This window comes from Eumetopias jubatus, unplaced genomic scaffold (genome assembly GCF_037043125.1).
Source record: "Eumetopias jubatus isolate StellerSeaLion01/CBP00866 unplaced genomic scaffold, mEumJub1_p1.0 scaffold_6, whole genome shotgun sequence".
In the NCBI taxonomy this organism is placed as follows: Eukaryota; Metazoa; Chordata; class Mammalia; order Carnivora; family Otariidae; genus Eumetopias; species Eumetopias jubatus.
In genome coordinates this window covers 31,034,285-31,058,084 of record NW_028274812.1, presented here as the reverse complement: position 1 = coordinate 31,058,084, position 23,800 = coordinate 31,034,285, and the positions used below count along the sequence as shown (strand labels likewise).

The 23,800-nt window shown below is 38.1% G+C and overlaps 1 protein-coding gene across 1 annotated transcript in view; it reads left to right on the top strand.

Annotated features, from left to right (window-relative positions):
* Positions 1 to 23,540, top strand: part of EYA4 (EYA transcriptional coactivator and phosphatase 4) — a 111,585-nt gene extending 88,045 nt beyond the window's left edge. Inside the window, exons 14-20 of the mRNA XM_088023739.1 lie at positions 5,546 to 5,635; positions 10,736 to 10,794; positions 10,902 to 11,062; positions 13,618 to 13,732; positions 17,835 to 17,956; positions 19,996 to 20,096; positions 23,460 to 23,540. Of these exons, the coding sequence (XP_087879865.1) occupies positions 5,546 to 5,635; positions 10,736 to 10,794; positions 10,902 to 11,062; positions 13,618 to 13,732; positions 17,835 to 17,956; positions 19,996 to 20,096; positions 23,460 to 23,540 (729 nt within the window). The remainder of the gene's footprint in view (positions 1 to 5,545; positions 5,636 to 10,735; positions 10,795 to 10,901; positions 11,063 to 13,617; positions 13,733 to 17,834; positions 17,957 to 19,995; positions 20,097 to 23,459) is intronic.
* The last annotated feature ends 260 nt before the right edge of the window (positions 23,541 to 23,800 follow it).

The following is a 23,800-nucleotide window of genomic DNA, read 5'->3' as shown; positions in this document are numbered from 1 at the left end:
CTTCCACCTCAGAGAATCTGATGTCACTGGTGTGGGGTGTGGGGTAAGCAGTAGGATTTTTAAACACTCTCCAGGTGTTTCTCATGTGTGATCAAGTTTGACGGGCTCTGCATTAGACATCATCACCTCAGCCCTGGATGTCCCTGTAGCCCCACTTTCCCATAAAGCCTCACTCTCCTTATTCTGCTCTTTAGGCATCAGACTCACGTTGAAGAAAAACCTGCCCGACTCTCTCCCTGTATCTTAGCAGCTGATTGTGTCCACAAATCTCCAGTGGGTCCAGCACTCTTGAGTTAATTAACTCTTCCAGCTGACTATTTCAAACCTCCTCTCCCCTCAGACCTTCAAAGCTCTTCTCAATTCTGCACAAAATTCCTCACTGGAGGAAAAAACAACAAAACAAAAAAACAAAACAAAACAAAAAAACTGAAAGGCTGAAAAAAATTGCTTCATCTTCACACCGTAACCATATTCTCTACCTTCTCTTTGCACCTCCATTCATGTCCTGGATCAAGGCCCTTGTACTTACCCAATAAATTGACTCTGGAAATGACCATTTTCATGCCTGAGTCCCCAGTTCCTCACTCTTCTGGATTATTCTTTATGCCATATTTCATGTTGTAATGGTCCCATCACCAGAAAAGCCTCTGGAGCCCATTTTCAGTTGCTACTCTCACTCTCTGCCTGTCCCTTCAAGTCTGAGGAATGACCTGCTTGCCAGATTCCTGGTTTGTCTTGCTGTGTGTCTGAACCAGTTGAGCACTCCGCTCTGCTTCCCTTCTCTGACTGAGATCACGGTGCCTCACACCACTCCGCGCATGCGGACTCCCTCTTGCCTCCACATGTGCTCACTGCCCCCTCTTCTCTGCACGGCTAGTTCCCTTACTGTGTTCAGGTTCTTAACCTCAACTGTCACCTCCTGAGAAAGGCCTTCCCTGAACTGTGTTTAAATGAGCCATCACCACCCGTCCCCATAGCCTTCTGTGTCTGCTGACTCTGATTTTTTTCACCACCTGACATACTATATATTTACATGGATTTTGTCCATTTACTTCTCAGGTAACTCATCCAGTAATAGTATTAACCCCATAAGGGCAGGAACTTTGTTTATTTGATTCTCTGCTCTCTGCCCAGAATTTGAACACGTCTGACACATTGCAGACACTCAGTGAATACACACTAACAGAATGGGTGTTCCTGAGTGCCTTCTCCAGTTCCCCCTGAGAACCCTGAAGCCCTCTGCCTGTCCATCATAGAGAAACATGTCAGTTGTAAAATTGCCCTTCTGATTCATGACTGAGTTTCACTTCATCCTCTGTCACCGATGAGAAGAGTTCACGTACTCTCACAAACCCACTAGCTCTTCCTACCCTAGTTCACAGTGCTGCTGTCTGCCTCCTTCTGTAATGAACGTGCACATCATCCGCCTTGGAGCCCCCAAGTCGACAAATGTGCTTCTGGTCCCAAAGGAATAACTGCTCCAAGAGCTTTAGTTCTTTTTTGAAAAAAGAAAAAAGTTCCTTATTTCTTTAAAAATACATAATTGCTGCCTCTCCTGAGATATTTTTACATTGTGTCTCTAGAGGAGGAATTCCAGCTGATGGCCCAGTGCAGGGCAGAGGCCCATAGACAGACAGTCTGGCTCCAATTTATGTTCTGTGCTAACATGGCTAATAGGCATTAGTATTTTGATATAGAGAAGTGCCGTACTTGATCCTGACTTGGTTAAAAACTGGTAACATCTGGCTTAGAATCACACATTTAAGGGCCAAGAGTTATTCATTTTCTTCATCCTCCCTCCGTCACTCCCTCCCTCCCTCTCTCTCTTTCTCTCTCTGTCTCTCCCTCCCCCTCCCTCTCTTAAAATGTCTTGGGAATAGTTTAAGTATTTTAATAGAGCAGTACACAGAGTAAATTGGCAGAAGTTCAGTTTGCACCATGTTAAACTCTGCTGTAGACACTTGGAACGTACTGGAATGGTTATATGTGTATAATGTGTATGAGAGCTTCCACAAAGCGTTGTTGGTGCCCTTATTATCCCGCTCCCCACCCCCCCATCCAAGTTTTCACTGTCACTTCATTTCAGACCCTAAACTCAACACGCACTACAGTTAAACTTAAAAAAGGCAGTAACTCTTGATTCATAAGGTGCCCATAATTCTACAAACATCTCATGAAAATGAGCAAACATCTCTGTATAAAATTTGGGTTCAATCCAGAAGTATGTTTAACTCTCAAATGCCTGATAAAACCATGGGGTTGCTGGCTCTGGTAGCTCCTTCTCAGGAGTCTGGCCAAGCAGAGGGTGCCCACCATTACAGATCCTCGCTAAGACCACCTCCCCCAACTTGCTGGTCATCTTTCTTGGATTCTTACATCTGTGGGTTCTTTAGCTAGAAAAATGTGGTATTATAATCTGCTTAGATTTAGCTGTCCCAGTGACTTAGTAAGCTGGGGGGGTGGGAAACTCGATATTTGAAAGTAAGCCCTCACTAAACATTCTCTTAGAAACAAGATCACCACTTCTTACAGACATGGTTTTCCTTGGCTTGTGGCATGACTGTCCCTAGCCCATCTGTGCCAAGCCTTTGGCATGGCTGACGCAACACCTCCTTTTCAACAGGCCTTGTTCTCTGGAAACCTCAGTAAAATACAGCTAGTTCACACTCCGGCAAACCTCAAACCTAAACTTTCCCAGTTAACAAATGATATTTTGCCAAAATGCTTACTAAATCCTGGCTCTGAGTAGAATGGGATGTGGGATCGCCATAGCCTGAAAAACCAAGGAACGACCCCGTCTAGTGCCTTGGGGCTGCATTCCCGTGGAGTGCTCAGATACAGTTTTCATCATACCGTACGCTATGCTTACTTGTTAGAGAATTCATGTTGGTTTTTTTTTAATTGTATTTGCATGCTTATCAGATGCACAAAATGCATTCTTCATGGATTTGCCTATCATGGGTCGCATAGAGAGTTATGGACTTCAGAAGCGTGGAATCAATGAAAGTAACAATCAAAGAGGAACAGTATGTTTTCTCCCAGCCTCATAAATCTGATCTATAAATGCAAAGAATGTGAGACATGAATATAAGAAATTCAGTAATTTTATTTAAAACCTTAAAAAGAAAAAATTGGCGCTTCATAGGAGAAGAATTCAACCAACCGAGTCTCTAGAAGGAAAACCTTTTAAATAGGACGTTTCTGAATCCCCATCTGAAATATATATCTTTAGGGCAGTAATCATCAGAAACATAACGGAGTAGTGTAGAGCTCAGTTTTACTGTCTTGCATCACTGAACATTCCTCAAAAGCAGCGAGCATCACTAATGGAATTATATGTTTTCATGCTATAATTACATTTGATTTTTCCTGATATTTCTATAGACTTTTTGTTCATGGTCCCATGACTAGACAGAATATTTACAAGTTTTCCATCCTCAGCCTATCCACCCCACTCCAAAAGACAGAGACAGAGACTGGAAATAGGAATTCCTGAACAGAAAAAGACAAGTGTAGACTTTGAAACAAAATTAGTCAGCCTTCAGGGATTTTTTTTCAACAGCAACAAAAACATGAACAACAACAAAAGAAGTAAGGAAAAAGAAGAATTTCGTGCTTGAAGGTAACAGCAAGAGATCCTTCTGAGACACAAAATAGGCACTCCCTGTTTCTGTTTGTGTTCTTGAATATTTGTTGGAGAAAATGGAATTTTCTGGTCTTTGGGTATGTTGCTCCAAATGATCCTGTCACTGGAAGACAAATGAATCTAGCAGGCAAGTCTGAGCGACTGGAGGACATGATACCAGGATGCCATCAAGTATGTGAACAGTGAACATCTGTTTTTGAAAAGAGAGTCTCTGACTATAAAATCCACAGAAATCTCTAAGGAAGCGATGCAAACAGTTAGAAAATTGTGTTGACATCCAACATATCTTTACTGCCCTATCTTCATCTTCTCCCACATCGAGTCTTCACTTTGCTCAGGACACCTCGGTGACCTCTTTCTTTCTTAGCACTCAATTCCTATTCTCTAAGTTTTAATCACTATGGAATATGAAGCTGACACTCACTTCAAATATGTTTATTCTAGGGTTTCCTCCTCAAAGCATATGGAAGGGAGTATAGGCAGAAAGTTGGTCGTTGCCATGTAGGAATTGGATGAGGAAGGGCTTCTCCTGCTAAGTGGAATAAGTTCAGGGGTATAAACGAACACAGCTTGGCCTGTTGGGTTGCATATCCTTATCATAAATTGAAGTAAAGTTAACATTAATTTCCCCAAGTTTAAATATTTTTTTTTGAAATGCCATTTATTAGAACATTGAAAACACAAGTTTGGTTCTCTCTCCTCAAATCTCTACAATCTGGCTCCTGGCCCAGCCACTCAACCCAAATCACCCTCTAAAGTCTTCCAAAATAATTTCTCAGCCAAAACCAACAGTATCCTTCTAGACTTGTCAGCTTTATTCGAAACCGTATTCTTCTCCCTGCTAATACCCATTCTGGTCTCAAATTCTGAGGCTTTGTCCCTTCCAGGTTTTCTAGTTTCTGTATCTCCAGAGGCATACCTATTGCAATTCTCCTTTAGAGATCATTTCAACCACCATCATTTCAAGCACAATGTTTGTGCATGAATTACTTCCCCAGCCCTATCCCTAAACTCTCCCTACTTTTCAAAGTCTTCCACCTCTGATGCCAGGCTGTCAACTCTGGTTAATCATGGTAAAGTACCAGCTTTGGTCTTGGTTCTCAGCTCATTGCTGCTAGATAATATCTCGGTTTCTGTAGAAAAGAATTAAGTCACTTGCCTCCTTACTAACTCCCTTATGTTCATTAAACTTTTAAACATTATGTATTTTCTACTTAGATTACTTTTACTGAATTAATGTTCCTTTAGTTATCCTCAGCCCTACCCTCTAAATGCCTAGTCAAAGGCCAGTTAGACCAAGCTGTATGCGTACTCAAATAAATGTTGCCTGTCGATCAAAGTGCAATTAACAACTGAGTGGTGGTTTTAACGTGTTCCACCAGCTCTTCCTGGCCCACCTTCAGATGACATTTTTCTGCCCCCGTCCTGCAGACACCCCGAAGTCCTCCTTTTCTCCTTTACCTACTTATTATCTGTTATTCTTGAAGGATGGCCTTTCCTTTTCTGTATAAGTCTGCTCCATTCTTCGGTAGCCCATCCAAATATCTTTCTCCAAAGGACTTTCCATGGAGCACGTATAAACCGGGTCCTGTGAACTAGCTTGCTTCCTACTTCCTCCTCACGAACATACAGATGTATGTGGAAATGTGTTCCAAGTTGTCTTGATGTGTGTATGAATTCCTCTAAATTCTCAGATGTATATTTAGTATGGTTTAGATTATCCTTTGGAAAGGCAGCTTTTTAAGGAAATCTTTTGGATCCTAGGTAAAAATCCATACAGTCTACCCACCCCCACTTCCCCCAATAATATGCACTTCAAATATTCTTAATAAAAAAAATATTCTTAATAATAAGTGGTTACTGAAATTTTACCTCATTCTATGTGTATTTTCTTTTCAGGATCCCCCCATGGCTGTAACCCTGGGACTCCGAATGGAGGAAATGATTTTTAATCTTGCTGATACACATTTATTTTTTAATGATTTAGAGGTAAGAATTGAAAAAGAAAGGAATAGTCGTATCCCAACTATTATAATGCTTAGATGGCTTCTAAATAGGCAGATAACCTCAAGAAATCTGAAAAATATTTAGCTCAAGAGGATAGCAAAATTTCTGTCAACGGGAAAAATGTATATACAAATATAAACAAAAGCTAACTTGCACTAATGAATTCTGCCTATTTACTGGCACCTGTTTAAAACAAAAGTATCTCAGAAAAGGAGAAGCTCTGCTTTGCTGTCCCATACCAGACAACCCACCGGGCACCTTTGGAGTCAACATTAGCTTTTCCAGATTCCTAACCAGGATATTATTTAGGTTAAATCGCTGGGTACTATTCATGGTGCTGGCATGGGCCATTAAGTTGTGTAGATAATCTGAAGCCTAATTTTAGACAACATTATCATTCCTTATTTCCTCTGCATCTGGGTAAAACAGTGCTAGAGCTGTTTACATAGCACATCTGATTGGTTGCATTGCATTTTTCTTTTGTTCTTATTTATCTTTTCATTTCCAACCTCAAAGGGAAAGTAAAAACAATAACAAAATGAAAGAACTCCCCCTCCCCCAATAGTTTGAAGACTGCTAAATAAGTACTGTAATAAGGTATATAATCTGGGTGCTAATGATCTGAGTTATTAGGCATTCAGATGGTAAAATTTGAAGTAACTGAGTAGCTGAGCACTGAGCAGAAGTACTTCTCAATCAAGTGCAACTGTGGTGAAATATTTTTTAAGTGACATATTTACATTTATTTTTTACCCAATGGTTTCACAATGAAATAAAAGTGTTTATCTATAATCCTACTATAAATGGAGAGGGAGATTATTATTGATGAAATCCCACCTTGTGCAGAACATTTTATATTGGATTTTCCATTAATTGAATAATAACCTTTGAAATAAATTTGTTTATCACACTGTTTTTGTAGAGGAGAAACTGTAGGTCCCACAAGCATAAAAATCATGTCTAAGGTTACCTGCTAGCTAAGTGGTAAAACTGGGATTTGAAACTCTGGAATCTCTCTGGCTCTGGAGCACATATTTCTGCCCCCATACCAGGCTGAAATTAACAGAAGGGTGTGAGAAAGAAAAGCTAAATTAGTCAGTGTCTTAAATAAGTTTTAGAAATTGACAAGGTCTTAAATGCAGTTTCAGCTGTACTTGAGACCTAAGAGTAAAAATTCTGTTTTTTAGTATATCCCATAAATGTATGTGCTGGAAATCTGAGTAGTATCATTTTTTTGGTGGTGTTTTCTCTGCAGTGAGTCACAGTTTTTACTGGATAATAAAATTACTGTCTGTTTAAAGAGGTTTTATTTGTTTTCTTTAATGGCCAATATGAAAGATCAGTATTCCTGGGCAGGTTTTCCAGTTTTAGATAATAAGAAAAAATAATCACCTCTCTAAAACCTGATTTAAATTAATCCTGCTATTAGTAGGGTAGTATACAGAATGACTTTATATATACATTATAATAGAAAACACATTTTAATCTTTTTGGAACTTGAATTTTTATATATGGTGATAACTTTTAGGTTGGTTTTTCTGTTGGTTAAAATGGATGAGTCTCATTTTTCTAAAGAAAATTCAAAGATTACTCATCCTTTTAAACCTGTGAAAGACCAAAAAAAATTTTTGTGATTTTATTCAGGTTTTAGAGTTTTTATTTCATTTCATTAATTATTTTTTATTAGAAATAAATGGAATAAATGACCTTTTAGCTTTTTAGTGGCACATTAGGAGCCAGATGGAGTAAATTTACCACCCAGCTTTTCACAGAATAGTAAAGTGAGAAAAGTGAGAGTAGCATATGATGAATTTGCAAATACTTTTAGCAAGTTTGACATGAATGAAACAAATAAAATCTAAACAGTAGCTTTCAAGGTCATTCAGTGCTGTTACATATATATCCACCATCCTTCTACAACTGATTTTGAAAGTCAACTTGTCTTTCTCCCCATTTTTTATTTCAGTAAACCTCTGGTAAGCAAAGATTGTCATGGGCTGCAGACTGGTGTTAAGCTATTTCTGCTTCTGCTAACAAAGAGGCGAATTCCTCAAGAGAGTAACTCCATCGTTAGCCTTTTTTTTTTTTTCCTTCTGTATTTAATGTCTCAGGGTTCCTTTTCTTAACCCAGAACTCTAATTTGAGACTCAAATCCTTCAGTAGATACTGTAACATATGTAGTAGCAGCTGCTTTCACATAATTCCTTAAAAGATACAAATTTAAATCCTAATAGACACTTCGCTGCATCCTGCCCAACTGCTGGGAGGCAAATGCTCACACTACTCCTCCTAAGGAGAGAATGCTCTCTGTTGAAATAAAATGTTATTTCAGTTAGAATAACTTCCAGAAAAGAAGACACTGGGGAGTTCAGGTTCACAAAGGTGAGAGAAGGCTGCTGTGTAGATTATAACTGATAAAGATCAGTGACAACTTCATGGTCACCGCGTGAGACAAAATTAAGTAATTTAAGATTAATTAAACAGATTTAGTCCAAATGTTTGAGTCCTTATACTGAAATTTGTTGAAGCCACGCATTGTACTATTTTTAGTATTTCAGGTTTTGGTCAAAAATAATTCTTGCAAAATTCCTCTGAGTGAAAGCTAATTGAAGAACAATTATTTGGAATTTTCTAAAAATGTAAGTGATTCAAGTTCAGATTTCTTTCACTGGACTGTAATCCTCAGGCAAGAGTCCAGAGTCAACAAGCATAGTTAACTAGGCATAAATTTAAAGAGAATTTCCATTTGGAAAAATCTCAAACATAACTTCAAATATGGAGCTCATGCTCCAATAAGTTTGATATACTGATGTCCTCAGGAGTAAAAAATAAATTTAGGGGCAAAATGTACAAATTAATCATGTGAGTTAATACTTGAAATGTCAGAGGAATTTCTCTACAAATTAGGATGAGAAGGTATGAAATCTAGAAATAACTTCTAATTACCAGAGTCATTCGTAAGGATTTCCCCCTCTTTTTTTTTTGGATATTTATTTATTTATTGTAGTTTATTATAAAAGAGAGAGATGGAAACTATTTACATAATGAAAGACTTCAAAACTTCAGTGGAATGAACAGCTTCACATGATGCCATTTTGATAGTAATTTACTTCCGTCTTCATACTTACCGAGAATGTCACCGTCTCTAATAAGGAATAAGTCTTGGTTGTCTAGAACACTTTGTTGCCTCCCTATTCTGGGAGAACTTTATTTCCAATTTTCATGCTAATGATTAAATCTCTCCAACCTTTCCTTTAGAGCCCAATCCAGTAGCCACTAGCTGTTGCTTGCCGTACTTTTCCCTGAGATTTTTCTGGAAGCCTAATGCCTCCTTTGGTTAAAGTTTGGGCTGTACTCCTTTCCACCCATACTTAGCCAAAATGGGGTAAGCCCTTTCCAAATGTACGTCCTGCCCTTACACTTCTGCAGCCTTGGCTTGTACCCCATTCTCCCCCAACTCCCCTCCACTCTTGATATAAATACCTTCTTACCGTCCTTACCATGTAGGATATGCAGTTAATATAATTGCAACTTTCTGTTAGAAAACTTAAATGATTGTGGTAAGTTTGTCAAGAACTGTCATTGTCTAGATATCTGCCTTTTAGTCAACAAAGAATTGCTGAGCGATTACCGTGTGCCAGATTGTGCCTTACGTGGCAGGGGGTGGGTATATCCAGGTCACCCAAACACCCCCCTCAGGGAGCTTCCAGTCAGATTAACTTTTTGGAGCCCTTCCTTACCTGGGAGTATTGGTAGACATTTATGCTAAAATTACTAATTTATGTATAATTTATGTAAATCATATGAACTTTTATTTACCTGGATTTTCAAGTTACATACTAAAATTGTATTAATTGGGCAACTTTTATACTTCACATTTTAAAAGAAGCCCAGATCAGCTAGTTCAACCTCAAACTATAAAAGGTTCTAATATATTCAGTGTGGAAAGCTTGAGATGAGATATGAAATATTTCACTACCGAATACTTTCCAGGTCCTATAATGAATATAAATAGTAGCTGAAAAGCCCTTGCTTAGTATGGCATCTTCTTGTCAGAGTTAATAATTTTTTAAAAAGTGATTTTCAATAGTAAGCACTATGTTATGCAGTCAGGATCTGAGTATCTGAAATAATTTGAAGAGAGAAAAAGAGGCCCAAAAAGCTAAACCATACTTATCCTAAAGTCAGTAAGTACTAGGTATTTTAAATGCCCTAGCCAAATTCCACCTTCAGATCACATACTATTTCATTAGAACTTTGCAGATCATTTGAAGATGGAATAGGACTCTTAGAATAGCAAAGAAGAATTTACTTCTTATCTAGAAAAGTAACCGTTTGCTCTGAGAACACTGTGATTTCAGTCATATTAAGTGTATGGGTATATGTACCTAAAGTTTATTCTCCTCTGAGTTTGTAGCACATTGGAGATGGTAAATCTTCGTTATTTCCCTTTTATTTGTAAGTATCATTTTCAGCTTGGGATTTCAAAACTTGGGAAAAAAAGGAATAAAAGATACCGACTTCCACGGTTATCTAGCTTTTTTTCTGTGTTAAAAGACCAGGACTTTTAGAATAGCATCAGCATGGTTCCTTCATGGTACCCCTGGCCCAGCAAAAGGTAGGAAGTCTAGAAATCTCACAGGACACCATAATCATCAGGCCCCTCCATAGCTGCTCAACAAATAGCAAATAATAGTAACCACCTGACGTTCAACCACACAAGTTCTGTGTATCTTCAAATTAGCTTTGTTTCCATATTTAAGTATACGCAACAGAAATGGCTAAAAGTGAACACCAGTCATTCTTATAAAGATTCAAAAGATAATTTGTTATCCATAATTTTCAGAGTAAACAATTTTAAGCTGCTCAAAAGAAATCCACATGTCATATGTTTTCAGACCCCCTTTTATGGTACTCCTCTGGGTTTAAAATAGAAATGCTGCCATTCCCCCAGCTTGGCTGTGGGATAGATGGGCAAATGCTGCCACCTTCTGGCCATGGCCTGAAATGGAAAGATGGAAAACCCAAAAACCACACAGGCATCCTTTGAAAAACAAGTAACTTTTCCGATGTTTTTAACAGGAGTGTGATCAAGTTCATATAGATGATGTTTCCTCTGATGATAATGGGCAGGACTTAAGGTAAGCCATGCCTTTCAGTATGCTCTTTCCTACAGAAATTCAGCTATGGAGTTTTGCACCTGTAATTATTTCTTTTATTTCTTTTTAATGTATTTTGGGTGTTGCAGTACCTACAGTTTTGCAACTGATGGCTTCCATGCAGCTGCAAGTAGTGCAAACCTTTGTTTGCCAACAGGTGTAAGAGGAGGGGTTGACTGGATGAGGAAGTTGGCTTTTCGTTACAGAAGAGTAAAAGAATTATACAACACCTACAAGAATAATGTTGGAGGTATGTGGGGCTCTTTAAATCTAATAAAGATACTGTAGAGGGAAGTAGGATCTGACCTGTAGGTCTGTGTCCCATGTTGGAGACTACTCTAGTAGAAAAGAAGTTACCAAGAGCTCCTGTTGAACTACCCTGAGTCAGAATCTTAAGTTTCTTATTTGGGGCGGTGGGGGGTGGGGGGGGGATGTAACTGCAAAATAAAACATGTGGCTCTGCCAAAGGAGTTGGGAATTCTCTGTGCCCAGATGTTTGGTCAAGATTTACAGCAGGGCATGGGAAGTTTACTCCTCTTGTGCAGATACAATTCCTGCAAACCAGACAGGGGAACTCATTGAGGCAGTGGGAAGACCTGCCTAAAAGCAAAGGCCCCAGTCATTAAAGCAGAGTGGTTAGTCCTCATTATCTTTCTGGAATCCTTTCCAAAATAAATATAAACAGTGCTTTATGTCATTTCAGAGACTTAAGCCAGACTATTTTATTTTTTAAAAATTGCATGTTGTCTGGCAGTATATCTTTTTTTTCCACGTATAGTATTAACTTTGATTATCATGGTTTTTAAATGTTCGGATACTCTGTAGGTTGAATCTAAATTATTTGACCTTCATCCATGTATTAGAAGTGATATCACAACCTGATATCACAACCTGACATCAAAACTAAAATCCTGGATACATTTCTTGATAAAATAAACCTTGGTTATTTCTATTATTAGGATCAATTTTATGTCAACAAGATCCTAAGATTAGCTATGAAGTCACATAACATTTTTCTCCCAGGGTTTTCTGTTCGTTTCTCTCTCTCTCCTCTCTCTTTTTAAAGGATGATTTGAGGAGCTTAAATCAGAATCTAAAATTGAATGATAAGTTAAATACACTTGTATCTCCAGTGTCTAGTGAGCCTTAAGGTACATAATAGATGTTCAGTAGACGCTCAGTAGCTATAAGAGAGTAAAAAACATGTAGGGGCGCCTGGGTGGCTCAGTCGGTTAAGCGTCTGCCTTCCGCTCAGGCCATGATCTCAGGGTCCGGGGACCGAGCCCCACGTTGTCTCCCAGCTCAGTGGGGAGTCTGCTTCTCCCTCTCCCACTGCCTCTCTCTCTGCTTGTGCTCACTCTCTCTCTCAAATGAAAAAAATAAAATCTTAAAAAAAATATGTAGAACCACAGGCAATAGCAATATTATTATTATTATGGTTGTTAGAACCAAAAAGAGATCTTAGAAATAAGAGATCTTCATTTCCAAATGAGAAAGAGTCCCCTACAGGACAGACAACTCCAGTTTCCTAATTCACTCCAATGCTCTAGATAAGACATTTGTAAAATCAGACAAACAGATACTCTGTTTAAATTCAGTTGTGGGTGGGGCACCTGGGTGGCTCAGTCCTTAAGCCTCTGCCTTTGCCTCAGGTCATGATCCCAGGGTCCTGCGATTGAGCCCCGTGTCAGGCTCCCTGCTATGCAGGAAGTCTGCTTCTCCCTCCCCCACTCCCCCTGTTTGTGTTCCCTCTTTTGCTGTGTCTCTCTCTGTCAAATAAATAAATAAAATCTTAAATAAAATAGAATAAATTCAATTGTGGGTAACATGTTTAATTTTAAAATAAATATCCCCTTGAGAAATCTGAAATAATTTTTATTTAGGTTTGGCATTGTTCCCCTCATGAAGGGTATTAAAGTTATGTAAAAACTAACAAGATTACTAATAAATAATATTATAGCTTTAAAAGTTTAAGTGCTGACATGCAAATCCATTTTCTGTACTCTGTTAGCATTCCTTTATTGAAATAAGGACAAATGAGAGTTGCCAGAAACTATACATTTTGATTTTAAAAATCATCCACCTGTATATGTGCTCCTAATATTCTGAAATACTATTTAAATAAGAAATTTCTTTTTAGCAGATTTGCATGATTTTGTTTTATTAAGAAGTGAACCATTATCGGGGCGCCTGGGTGGCTCAGTCGGTTAAGCGACTGCCTTCGGCTCAGGTCATGATCCTGGAGTCCTAGGATCGAGTCCCGCATCGGGCTCCCTGCTCGGCGGGTAGTCTGCTTCCCCCTCTCACCCTTCCCCCTCTTGTGCTCTCTCTCTCTCTCTCAAATAAACAAATAAAAATCTTAAAAAAAAAAAAAAAAAAAAAAACATTTTCAGACCACCAGAGTGTTTGAGGTTTGTATCCCTGGGCTGGTCGACCCCAGCCTCTTCTCCAGACCTATCCTGTCACGTCACCGTCTTTTGGGGTGGGACCCCAGCACGGGAGTGGCGAAGCTCCTCAGGTGATCGCGTCCACTGTGCCACATTCTAGGTTCAGTGAGAACAGAGGCTGGGACCCACTTTTTCACTGTTTCATCCCCACTGTTTGGCCCAGGACCTGAAATCTAGAAGTTGTTCAATAAATGTTTGAATGAATGAATGGATCATCAGTTCTTAAATGAAAGATCACTATTGACATAAATAGTCTCTCTCTGTTTCTGATATGATCTATACTAGACAGAAGGGAGACCTAGACAAGGTATTCCTGAAATTTGTCATCTCTTGATTCTGCCTTGTTTTTCGGTTGCAGGACTCCTTGGCCCTGCCAAGAGAGATGCATGGCTCCAGTTAAGGGCAGAGATCGAAGGTCTGACAGACTCCTGGCTAACAAATGCACTTAAATCCTTATCAATTATTAGTACTAGGTAAGTGGTATTGTTTCAGTTTCTGCATTTATTGTATTGAAGATGTAGTTGTAATAGTGCAACATATATACAAATTCTTTAATTACTGGAGTATTTTAGAATTTCAAGGGACCCAACAATTCATTGAAGCAAGTGATTTTCAATGTGTGTGGAGGAGGTGTTTGGGGGTAGAGGATGGGAGTTGCAGCTTCTCAGCAGGAGAGCCCCCTCCTTTCTGTATAACTACTGATAATCTCCACAGGAAGGTCATGTGGCTTGTAATAAGAAAAGAAAAAAGAAAAGACAGCACCCTGTTAGTGGCAAAGTACAGGAGATGATGAAAAAAATAAAATAATACAATTTACACAGAGTGCATGTTTTTAAGTGTTTTGGCCCACTATAGATAATATGCATAATTTATTTATTTTTTTTTTAAGATTTTATTTATTTATTTGACAGAGAGAGACACAATGAGAGAGGGAACACAAGCAGGGGGAGTGGGAGAGGGAGAAGCAGGCTTCCCACTGAGCAGGGAGCCCGATGTGGGGCTTGATCCCAGGACCCTGAGATCATGACCTGAGCCGAAGGCAGATGCTTAACGAAGGCAGACGCTTAACGACTGAGCCACCCAGGTGCCCTGATAATATGCATATTTAAACATAACAAAATCCCTGGTGAAAGCTCTTTGAAAAACTTGTAACCTTTGTGTTGTTAGAACTGAACAATGAAATACTGACTTACTAGTGTAGATAATAGAACTGAATACTTACAACTAGCTGAACACCATGTGCCATAGATGCTAGTTCATGAAGTGATATAAATCTGGAAAGTGATAGCTAGTTAGGATGGGGATGAATCTCTATGCTATCCTTAATTTTATTTCTGAGTTAGGTGGATAAAAGCATGCATAGCCAACCTGTGGGTAGCACAAATTCAGAGGAAGAGGTAATACTTGGACTGATTGAATCTGGATACAGAAAGCCTCAGTGGGGTAAAAGGAGAATCCAGGGTTAGAACATGGAAGTTAGCGCGTGTGCATCCAGTCCTCCACGTGGCTTCCCACCACCACATAACCAGCAACTACACTGATGTCGGAAACTGTAAGTGGGTGGATGGAGGTGGCTAGGAAGCTACAAGTTTCCTGGGTCAGCCTGGGGAAGCCAAACCAGAGTACTTCACTCAGTTCTGGGCACCACATTCCAACGGGGGCTGTGGCATATTTGACATCTTATGTCCAGCAAAATGGCCAGAAGGGTTTTAGGCTGAGGATAGATACCACCTGAAAGGAACAGTTGGAGGGAGGAACCAAAGAGTTTTGTCTGAAGGAGAGTCCTGTGTGAAACATCCTGTGTGAAACAAGATTACCAGTTTCAACTGTTTGAGATGTTAGGCTGAAAGTAAATTACATTTCTCTCTGATCTCTAAAGGAGAAAATTAGGATGGATGTGTGGGAATCCTAGGGAGGAAGTTCTGGCTCTATGTAAGGAAGGACTGTCTCACAGTTGAAGCTGTTTCAAAATGGGACTTGCCGGCTTGTGATCTGTAACTGGTGATATGGAGACAAAAGGTCAAGGAAGCTAAGGCGTGAGGACTCCTGAGTCCCTGAAATTGTGTGTAAAATGTAGTAGAATGTACATTTCTCTGACAAGGAGGTCAGCAGCTTTCATTATTTCTAAAAGAAGGCTCCTAGATGCTTAAAAACCAAGGATCATTACAGTGTTATATAGATTATATACGTGTTATCCATGATATAGAGAGATTATTATTACACACTGGTCTTAAAGCAACAACATGGGTATGTGATTTTAAGAAATAAAAGTGTAACAAGGAGAAAGGGAAAAATAAGTCATTACACACTGGAGATTTCAGTGCTTTCAAATTTGTCAAGTCATCCATATGTAGGACCCTACTGGTAATTTTTTTTACAAAATGTCCAGGAGAAGAGAAGCTTATACAAAGCATGGCTGAATTATGTATCCGAGCCTTTAGCTAAGTTTGCACCCTCCAGCTCTAATTTTTCTCCTGTGAGTATAGTCAAATGTCGTAATCAAATGTGTAGGAAAATTTTCTATGTAACACATTATTTATAATGTTATCTTAAGTGAGCTAACTTTAAAAAAAGATGCTGCAGCCACATGTGGTTTTCACACATTATATTTTGTGAGGAAAGGAGGACTAATAGATAGTATGACATAAGTGAATAGGCTCATGATATAAACAAGCAAAAGAAGAAAAAAAATTATATGTATATTGTGTTACTAATGAGAAAAAATATCTATACACAAATTCTGAAAGTAAACACACAAAATGGTGAGAGCAGTTACTCTCTGCTCTCTGGATAGCTAAATAATTGATGCTTCTCATGTTCTTGATATTTGCCCATATTTCACAAATGTATATACATGTAACCTATAAATATATGCAGTGTTTGTGATTAGAAGTTACAGTGCATTATAAGTTGAATATTAAATATATGCAATGTTTATAATTTATAAATCTGCAAATTTACAAATATATGCAAAGTTTGTAATTTAAAAAAGAAATGATATAACTCCAGTATCACTCAGTATCAGTGGTACAGCTAGATTTCAAAATATTACTTCAATACAGTAATGTGTTTGTGTATTAATTGCTTAATAATCTGCCATTATTTGGGGAGTTTCTGTCTGATAACAGGCAAATCACTTCCTAGGTCTTTATTGTCTTATTGGCAACATTAAGGATTACATTCGTGATACTTAACTAAACTTCTGCCTCTAGAAGGCTTTATTTCTTTATCCCATATAAGTGAGAACCTCGTCACGTGTTTCCAGAAATCAGAGTTCCCGTTACAAAATCAGCTTATCTATGGAACTAATTTAGAAATGAAAATGTTTTAAAAAGCCTGTAATTATAAAGGTTTTATCCTTGTTTTTGAATAAATTACAGTTTTTCTTTACACAGGATCTAAAGAATCTAAAGCATAATATTAAGTGTAGTGGGGGGTAAGCATATACATACCATGAAAAGTTGGCACCCAACTTGCTTTTCTAACTTCCAACCAGGCTTCTGAAAATCAATCTAGAGAATTCTAGAGAATATTTTTGAGGCTCTCACTAATAGGTATTAAAGGCTCGTACTACAAAATACCAGTAGAGAAAGGTCCGTACCTATATGCCTTCTGAGTTCCAATTTGATGTGTGTGGTTTGAGCCCCTCAAGGCAGGACGGCTCAATTTTTCCATAATCCAGAAGGAAGGACCACAGTCCATTCTTTCCAGATCTCTGCCTCACAGTTTCCACTCTCTTGGTGTTTCCTTTATCTCCCTGCAATATTACTCTGAAAGAAACAACTGTAAGTTGTAAAATGAGACATTTTCACTCTCAAAGAGTAGGGCCTTTGTAGACGGATTAAAACTGGACCCATTAAATGCAGTTCGCCCTTTGTTGTTGTGAAGGAGATTCAGGGATTCACCTCTTCCAGAATAAATAAGGGTCCTCTCCATTCTTACTTCTTCAGGATCCCCATCTGAAGAAGTGTTCTTGATTGGAACACTGGACTGTTGCTCCCACAAAATCCAAAAACTCCTTTTACGCGTCCCTTCACCTTCTTTCTGCCTCTGACTACTACTTTTCCAGGCTCTTCTAACCCTGGGACATAGAATCTTACCACTCTAAAAAATACCTCGTCTGGATACCTGTAAAACTTAGAGCTAAACTATCCCTCTGATAACCTTCCCATGATTGCCATCGGCTGAGGCAGGTGTTCTTCTTTGAGGTTCCACAGAAGCCTAAAGAGGAGATCTTTACTATAGAACATATTTCATATCACAGGTGTCTACTTCCTTGTCTCTCTCCTATCTAGCCTGTGATCTGGGACGCAGCGGGGACAAAAATGTCATTCATCTGTGACTTCTTTTTGCCTGTCTTCTTCCGCTTCCCCCATTTGGGGATATATTCCTAGCCTCTGTCATGATGCCTGTAAGGTAGCAGGCACTCCGTAAATAACTGTTGACATTTAAAGGTTAGGTTATCAGGGCCCATTTGTTATGGAATTGAAAGACCCCAGTGACCATTTAAAATCTGCGCCATTAGAAATTATTTAGTATTAGAAAACAACAATGCGTATTTCCTCCCTATCGTAGGAGTAACTGCGTAAATGTCTTGGTAACGACAACCCAACTGATCCCAGCACTCGCGAAGGTTCTACTCTATAGTTTAGGAGGTGCTTTCCCCATTGAGAATATTTACAGTGCAACTAAAATAGGTAAGAAAATTCTTTCTAACTCTGTATGAAATGTGTTCACATCTGTGTCTTGGGGGATTTTCTTAATATGTCTCTCTGCATGATTCCCTCTTTAATCAGTTTTGCTATTAGAATATCACGCAAATTTGAATAGAGCTCAGATAACAAAGGAGCCTGTGACTCATTGTACACATGCAAATTTTATGAAAACTGTTGCCTGTGAAATTCTGAATTCAGTATCTGGACAATTCTGTTTACTTATGTATTTGTATTTATCTTTCATTACAGCACCTGTTTTCTAAATAATAGAGTGTTTTTGGCCGTGGTACTTAGTATCTTAGTATGGTATATGGTGTATTGCATCTTTGCAGATGCGATAATCTAGATCTAAGATAAAAATACTATGTTGGCATTACAGGGGAGTGCCAGATGGATGGAAGTAGCATCCTTTATTCCAGAAAAAAATAATCTCATGCATTATAACTCATGAATGCCTGGAAATCCACATTTCCAACAATGTTCCCTAGTAATTAAAGATCTACAACCTTGTTTATTTGCTTACTCTCTGTCTGCGGAGCCATTTGTGACTTGAAGTGCCTCTCACAGACTATGTCTCTAATAATCTTTCAAAAACAGAGCTTCCTAACCTCTGCCATCCTGAAAGAGTTAAAAGAAAACAGCTCACATGTTGCATATTGCATATTGTCTTGTCAAGGAAATGCCTGGGGAAATAGGTTGTATAATGTGCCCTGCAGGTCAGCAAACTTGGGCTCTGGCATCTTGACAAGAGCTCAGAATCCCAAAATCCCCTACCAAAAATAACATGTCCTGGGCCTCGCAGAGTTTCGATATTGGCACAAGCTAAAAAGAGCCCCCAGTTGCAGCTGTTTCAGGAGTATAGTTAAAGAGAGCCTTTACAAGCTTTGTAAATTCCACATTGCCCTACACACTACAGCTCAGAGCCCTGATACCAATCCCACTCATTCATTACAGAAATGTATGTATTTATGCTGGCAGGATTAACCTATCACACTTTATTTTGCATTTTGACATGTCAAATAATTTTGCACCAGCATATAAGCATTTCTTCTAGCAAGGACGATATTCTTTTTTACTGGCCAAATTGTTCTTCATATTTAATCTGAAAAAACAATGATTTTTATTTTTCCCTTTAAGCTAGTTTTTTTTTGTTGTTTTTGTTGTTTTTTGGGGTTTTTTTTTTTTTTTTTTGGAGTTCTGAACTATCAGATTAAGAAAAAGATGCAAAAAATAGCCATGACTGCATGAACATTCTGGGAATGAAATTCAGAGAATTATGCCAATATTGTAAAACGAAGAACATGTAGAAATTCCACCATGTTATTCCCATAGTACAGTCAGAGGAGACAGGTGTCCACAGTGCTGTGGCCCAAATAGTGCCCTTAGTACAATTAATCTGAGCAGACTAGCTCCCAGCCACTTGAAGAAAGGAGTTGTTTATCAAGGTAAATCCACATCTTAGTATTTCCTCCTTCCTTACAGGTGAACCTTCAGTTTCTTACAGTAATATTTCTAGCTGACTTGTCTGTACTACTTAAACTAGATAAAATTGATACACAGAATTAAACAAAAAAAAATGTTAAAACTCATAGTTGCTTGTAAAGTTGTTCCAGTATTCTTTTGGTGGTGTAAAAGATGCTATTTTCTCTGGGTCAAATGCTTAAACCCTACTGACTTTTTTGGAATGTGAAACACATTTGTTCAATAATCTGTCTCAAGTAAAGACTTAACATTATTCAAATGTATTTGTTGATTTCATAAACCCAGAGGTTGCAAGCTAGTTTAAGTGATTGATGTTCAAGAGAAATTAACCTAACACTTTATGAATCTTTAGGTTAATGAATGCAATGGCTGGAAGAATAAGCAGTGCATTGTTTTTCAGGCAAGGAAAGCTGTTTTGAGCGTATAGTGTCCAGATTTGGCACTAACATAACTTATGTTGTGATTGGAGATGGCCGAGATGAGGAGCATGCCGCTAACCAGGTAACTTCACTCTGAACTTTATCTCATTTATCTTCCAGGAAAAGAAAGTTGCTTTGAACGAATAATGCAAAGGTTTGGCAGAAAAGTAGTATATGTTGTAATTGGGGATGGTGTAGAAGAAGAACAGGCAGCAAAAAAGGTAACCCGTCTCAAACAATGTTGGTGTGATACTTTTAATGCAAGCTTTTGTGTTTGCATTCCTGTAGTTTGGCCCAATGGCAGCTTGACAAATGATTTGAATTTATAGATGCAAAGCAGTAAGAGCATGAGAAGGTCAATACTTACATTCAAATAAACCATTTGGAGTCTAGCATTTTTTTTGCCTGAAATTTGATAGGAAATGTACAAAAATTTAGATTTATGTGTGTTTGTGTGTGTGTGTGTGTGTTTATGTGTAATGCACACAGATATGATGATCTTTGAGAAAGGTAGGGGAAAATAACCATTTTTAAACACATAGAGTTTAACCTGATAGACAAATTTAATGATCTCCATAGAAATCATATCAGTGGCTCTGTTCTTACCCTTTTGCTCACCCACCTTCTATGCCAGTGGTCCTTCTGAGTGCCTTGTAGTAAGTGTGCTCCTTGATGATAAATGCTAAGGATAGATTCAGTAGCTGAAGAAAAAACTATTGCTAGAGAATTTAATAAATGCTGTTGAAATGACATGTATTATTCAGATCCTTTGGTGCCAACTTGTCATAGAGACTTAGAGGCAGTATGCCTTATATCTTCTAGAAGAGTGTTGCCTGTTTGAGTGAGCCGTTAGTACTCGACTGAAGCCAAGCAGGTGACTTTAAACGTATTCAGAAAATCTCATAGGCCTTAGGTATTTAAATAAGCCTTTTCATCTAGCCCATATTTCTGAGGAAGAAATTAAGGTAGTTAAAAACCATTAAATGGTTGGCCCAAGATCAAAAGAGGAATGATACCAGGATTGGTCCTAGACACCAAACTATCAGTTGACACAACACTGAGACCTAATGGTTCCTTCACTGAATGGTCACAAAATGTCATCTAGCCAGGATAAAAATCATATAATTTATAGAATAAAGCAAAATGTTGATTGCTATTTTTAAGCAGTGACATATCAGTTTATATTGTTTTACATAGAAAGAATGTTGTCATTATCCTGAGGAGAGCTCAAATCATCATCTAATAAAGCCTTCACACTTGCATGTGCTGGAGTGTTTACCTGATTTCTGCTTTCCAAAATAAATTTTTAAGAAAAGTTTATAGCTATACTAGAAAGATAAAAGAAATGACTTCAGTTTGTAGATAATTTAAATCAAGCAAAATGAAGAATGAGAAAGAGCTTCTACTTTAGAAGGTTTGGTGAAGTGTTGGAAGCCATAATTGAAAAATTCCGTGCTTTTCCATAACACTAAGAACTGGTGTAGCTCAGATTACCACAGAGCTCCTGGTCTTAATTGTTAGCAACATCAGTGGCCCAGGACAGCACACTGGCCCCTCTGACATTCTGTATCAGATCAGAGATGCAGCTTCAAGAAACACAACTTTCACTGCTCAGTGCTACTTAGAATCCTTCCAGTTGCACACAGTTGAATTACCTCTTGGAGTTTGTCAATGTCCAGAGTACACGCTATTTTGATTTTTCACATTGGCACCATCATGACACACAACAAGTAGTCAATGCACCACTGCAGCAGACATTTTGCATGTCTTTTAGGCTGTGTGAAATTCACACAGATCTAGGTCAGGGCAATATAAATTCGCTTTTCCAAACCAGAGATATTATTTGCCTTTGAAAATGAAAATGCATAAAGTCTACACCATTTATTCATGGTGTGAAAACAGGACTTGGCACCCCAGTTGTTATACCCTCTGTTTTACCCCTGAAACTTCAGGAGAAAAAGGCATGACTCCAGGTGGATGAGAACCTTGGTTAGAATGCTATTTCCAAATGGTTGTTTATGTAGGTACAGTTTTGGTGATGGTGAAGGCTTACGGTTCTATTTTGAAACACAGGTGGCTGGTCCCCCTAGTATGCAGGATGCATGCTTTTCTTTGGATGTGGCTGTAATCGCATGCGCAGAAATACAAAGTACCATTTTGTTGTTAAAAATAGATCTGAGCTGAATGAACAAAAAAAACTTCTGTGCTTTAACTGGACCTAGAAACTTGTTTTGTTTTGCAAATTTAAGGAGAAATTTCAAAGTTTAAGAATTAATGTATAACCACAGCCCCCTATAGAAATACATAATGTGAGCCATTGTTGTAATTTTAAGTTTTCTGGAAGCTGCATTTTTTAAAAAAAGAGACAGGTAGAATTAATTTTAGTAATATAATTTAACCCAATATACCTAAAATATTACTGTATCAATATCTAATAAAAATGATAATTACTAATGTAATGCTTACATTCTAAGTCTTTGAAATTCAGTATACATTTTGAACAGGCCTGGTCACATTTCAGGTGCTCAGTACACACATGGGGCTACTGGCTACCATATTAGACAACAAAGAATCATAACAATAGTGATTATTATTTTAATGTTTAACTTCTATTATAAAATACATTTCCATGTTTTATATATATACATATATATGTATTTTTGTTTTATATATATATGGATATGTACTCTACACGTATATATTCTACAAGATGCCATCAGCCCAAAACTACAAATAATGCTTTCGTTTTAATTGCTACTGTGCATTATTTCTTTTTTTCATTATTGTCCATAATGGAGTATTTTTAGACAGCTTTTTCTTAATCACACTTTTTTGTGAAGCTTATCACACATATACCATATCCTGGTATATCTTTGGAGAGGCTCAAACCATTGTAATGTCTAAGAATATTTTTCCCCAAAAGGGGTCATTTTTGTCCCCTTTAGTACATATCACCCCTATTGGGAATGGATGCTGGAGTGCTTTCTTTCAGTCCCATACCAGTGAAATAAGTCAGTGCTACTGACTTAAGTTATTACTTACCCCAGAAAAGGAAGAAGGTTGATCATCCCCACATTGTTTCCTACCTTATATAGTCCAGCTTCAAATTATTTTTTTACATAGAAGGGAATTCACCTTCTTCCTCTCCTATAGACAAAAAACCTTGGACTTAGGAAGTTTACCATTTTTTAAATTTTGTTTCTGAGAGGTGAACCATAAGGAGTGTTGTGGTTAAAAATTGCTTTCCATAAGCCACGGAGGATTGCTCCGTGCTCAACTTGCTTCCCCAGATGCTGATGTTAGTCATGCTTTTCCAGAATAAATACTAAACTACTTAAGAAATCTCAGCATTTGCTTTTATAAACATTAAAATCCAGTTCAGATCTATTTCTCTACTATCTTGACAATATGATATTGATGCTACCAAGCCTTCAAATACGATCATGCTTCCCTTGAGTTCTCTCCCTTGAATGTGGGTGAACCACACGTCTTTGTGTGTACTGCTGCGTTATTGAGACAAGAGTTATGATTTCTCTCCATTCCTTCCCCTTCTCTCCTCTGTCCCTCCCTCTGTCAACACACAGCACAACATGCCCTTTTGGAGGATATCAAGTCACTCAGACCTCTTGGCTCTGCATCAAGCACTGGAATTAGAGTATTTGTAACTGTGTTCTCTAGCTGGAGATCCATTTTTTTTTATATATATTTCAAGTACACTGAATTTTTATGTGTGATTCAATGCCCCTGGCTTTACACATATAAATTGTCTTAAAGGATGAAATCATATTTGGAATGAAAATTCCAGAATGAAGAATTCAGATTGCTGAATGGAGTTAAACTTTAGCGCTACAGAAAGGAAGCTCTATGGTCTTATATTTACAACACTTTAATGTTTAAAAAAATAAAAAATCTGTGGAGGTTGCTG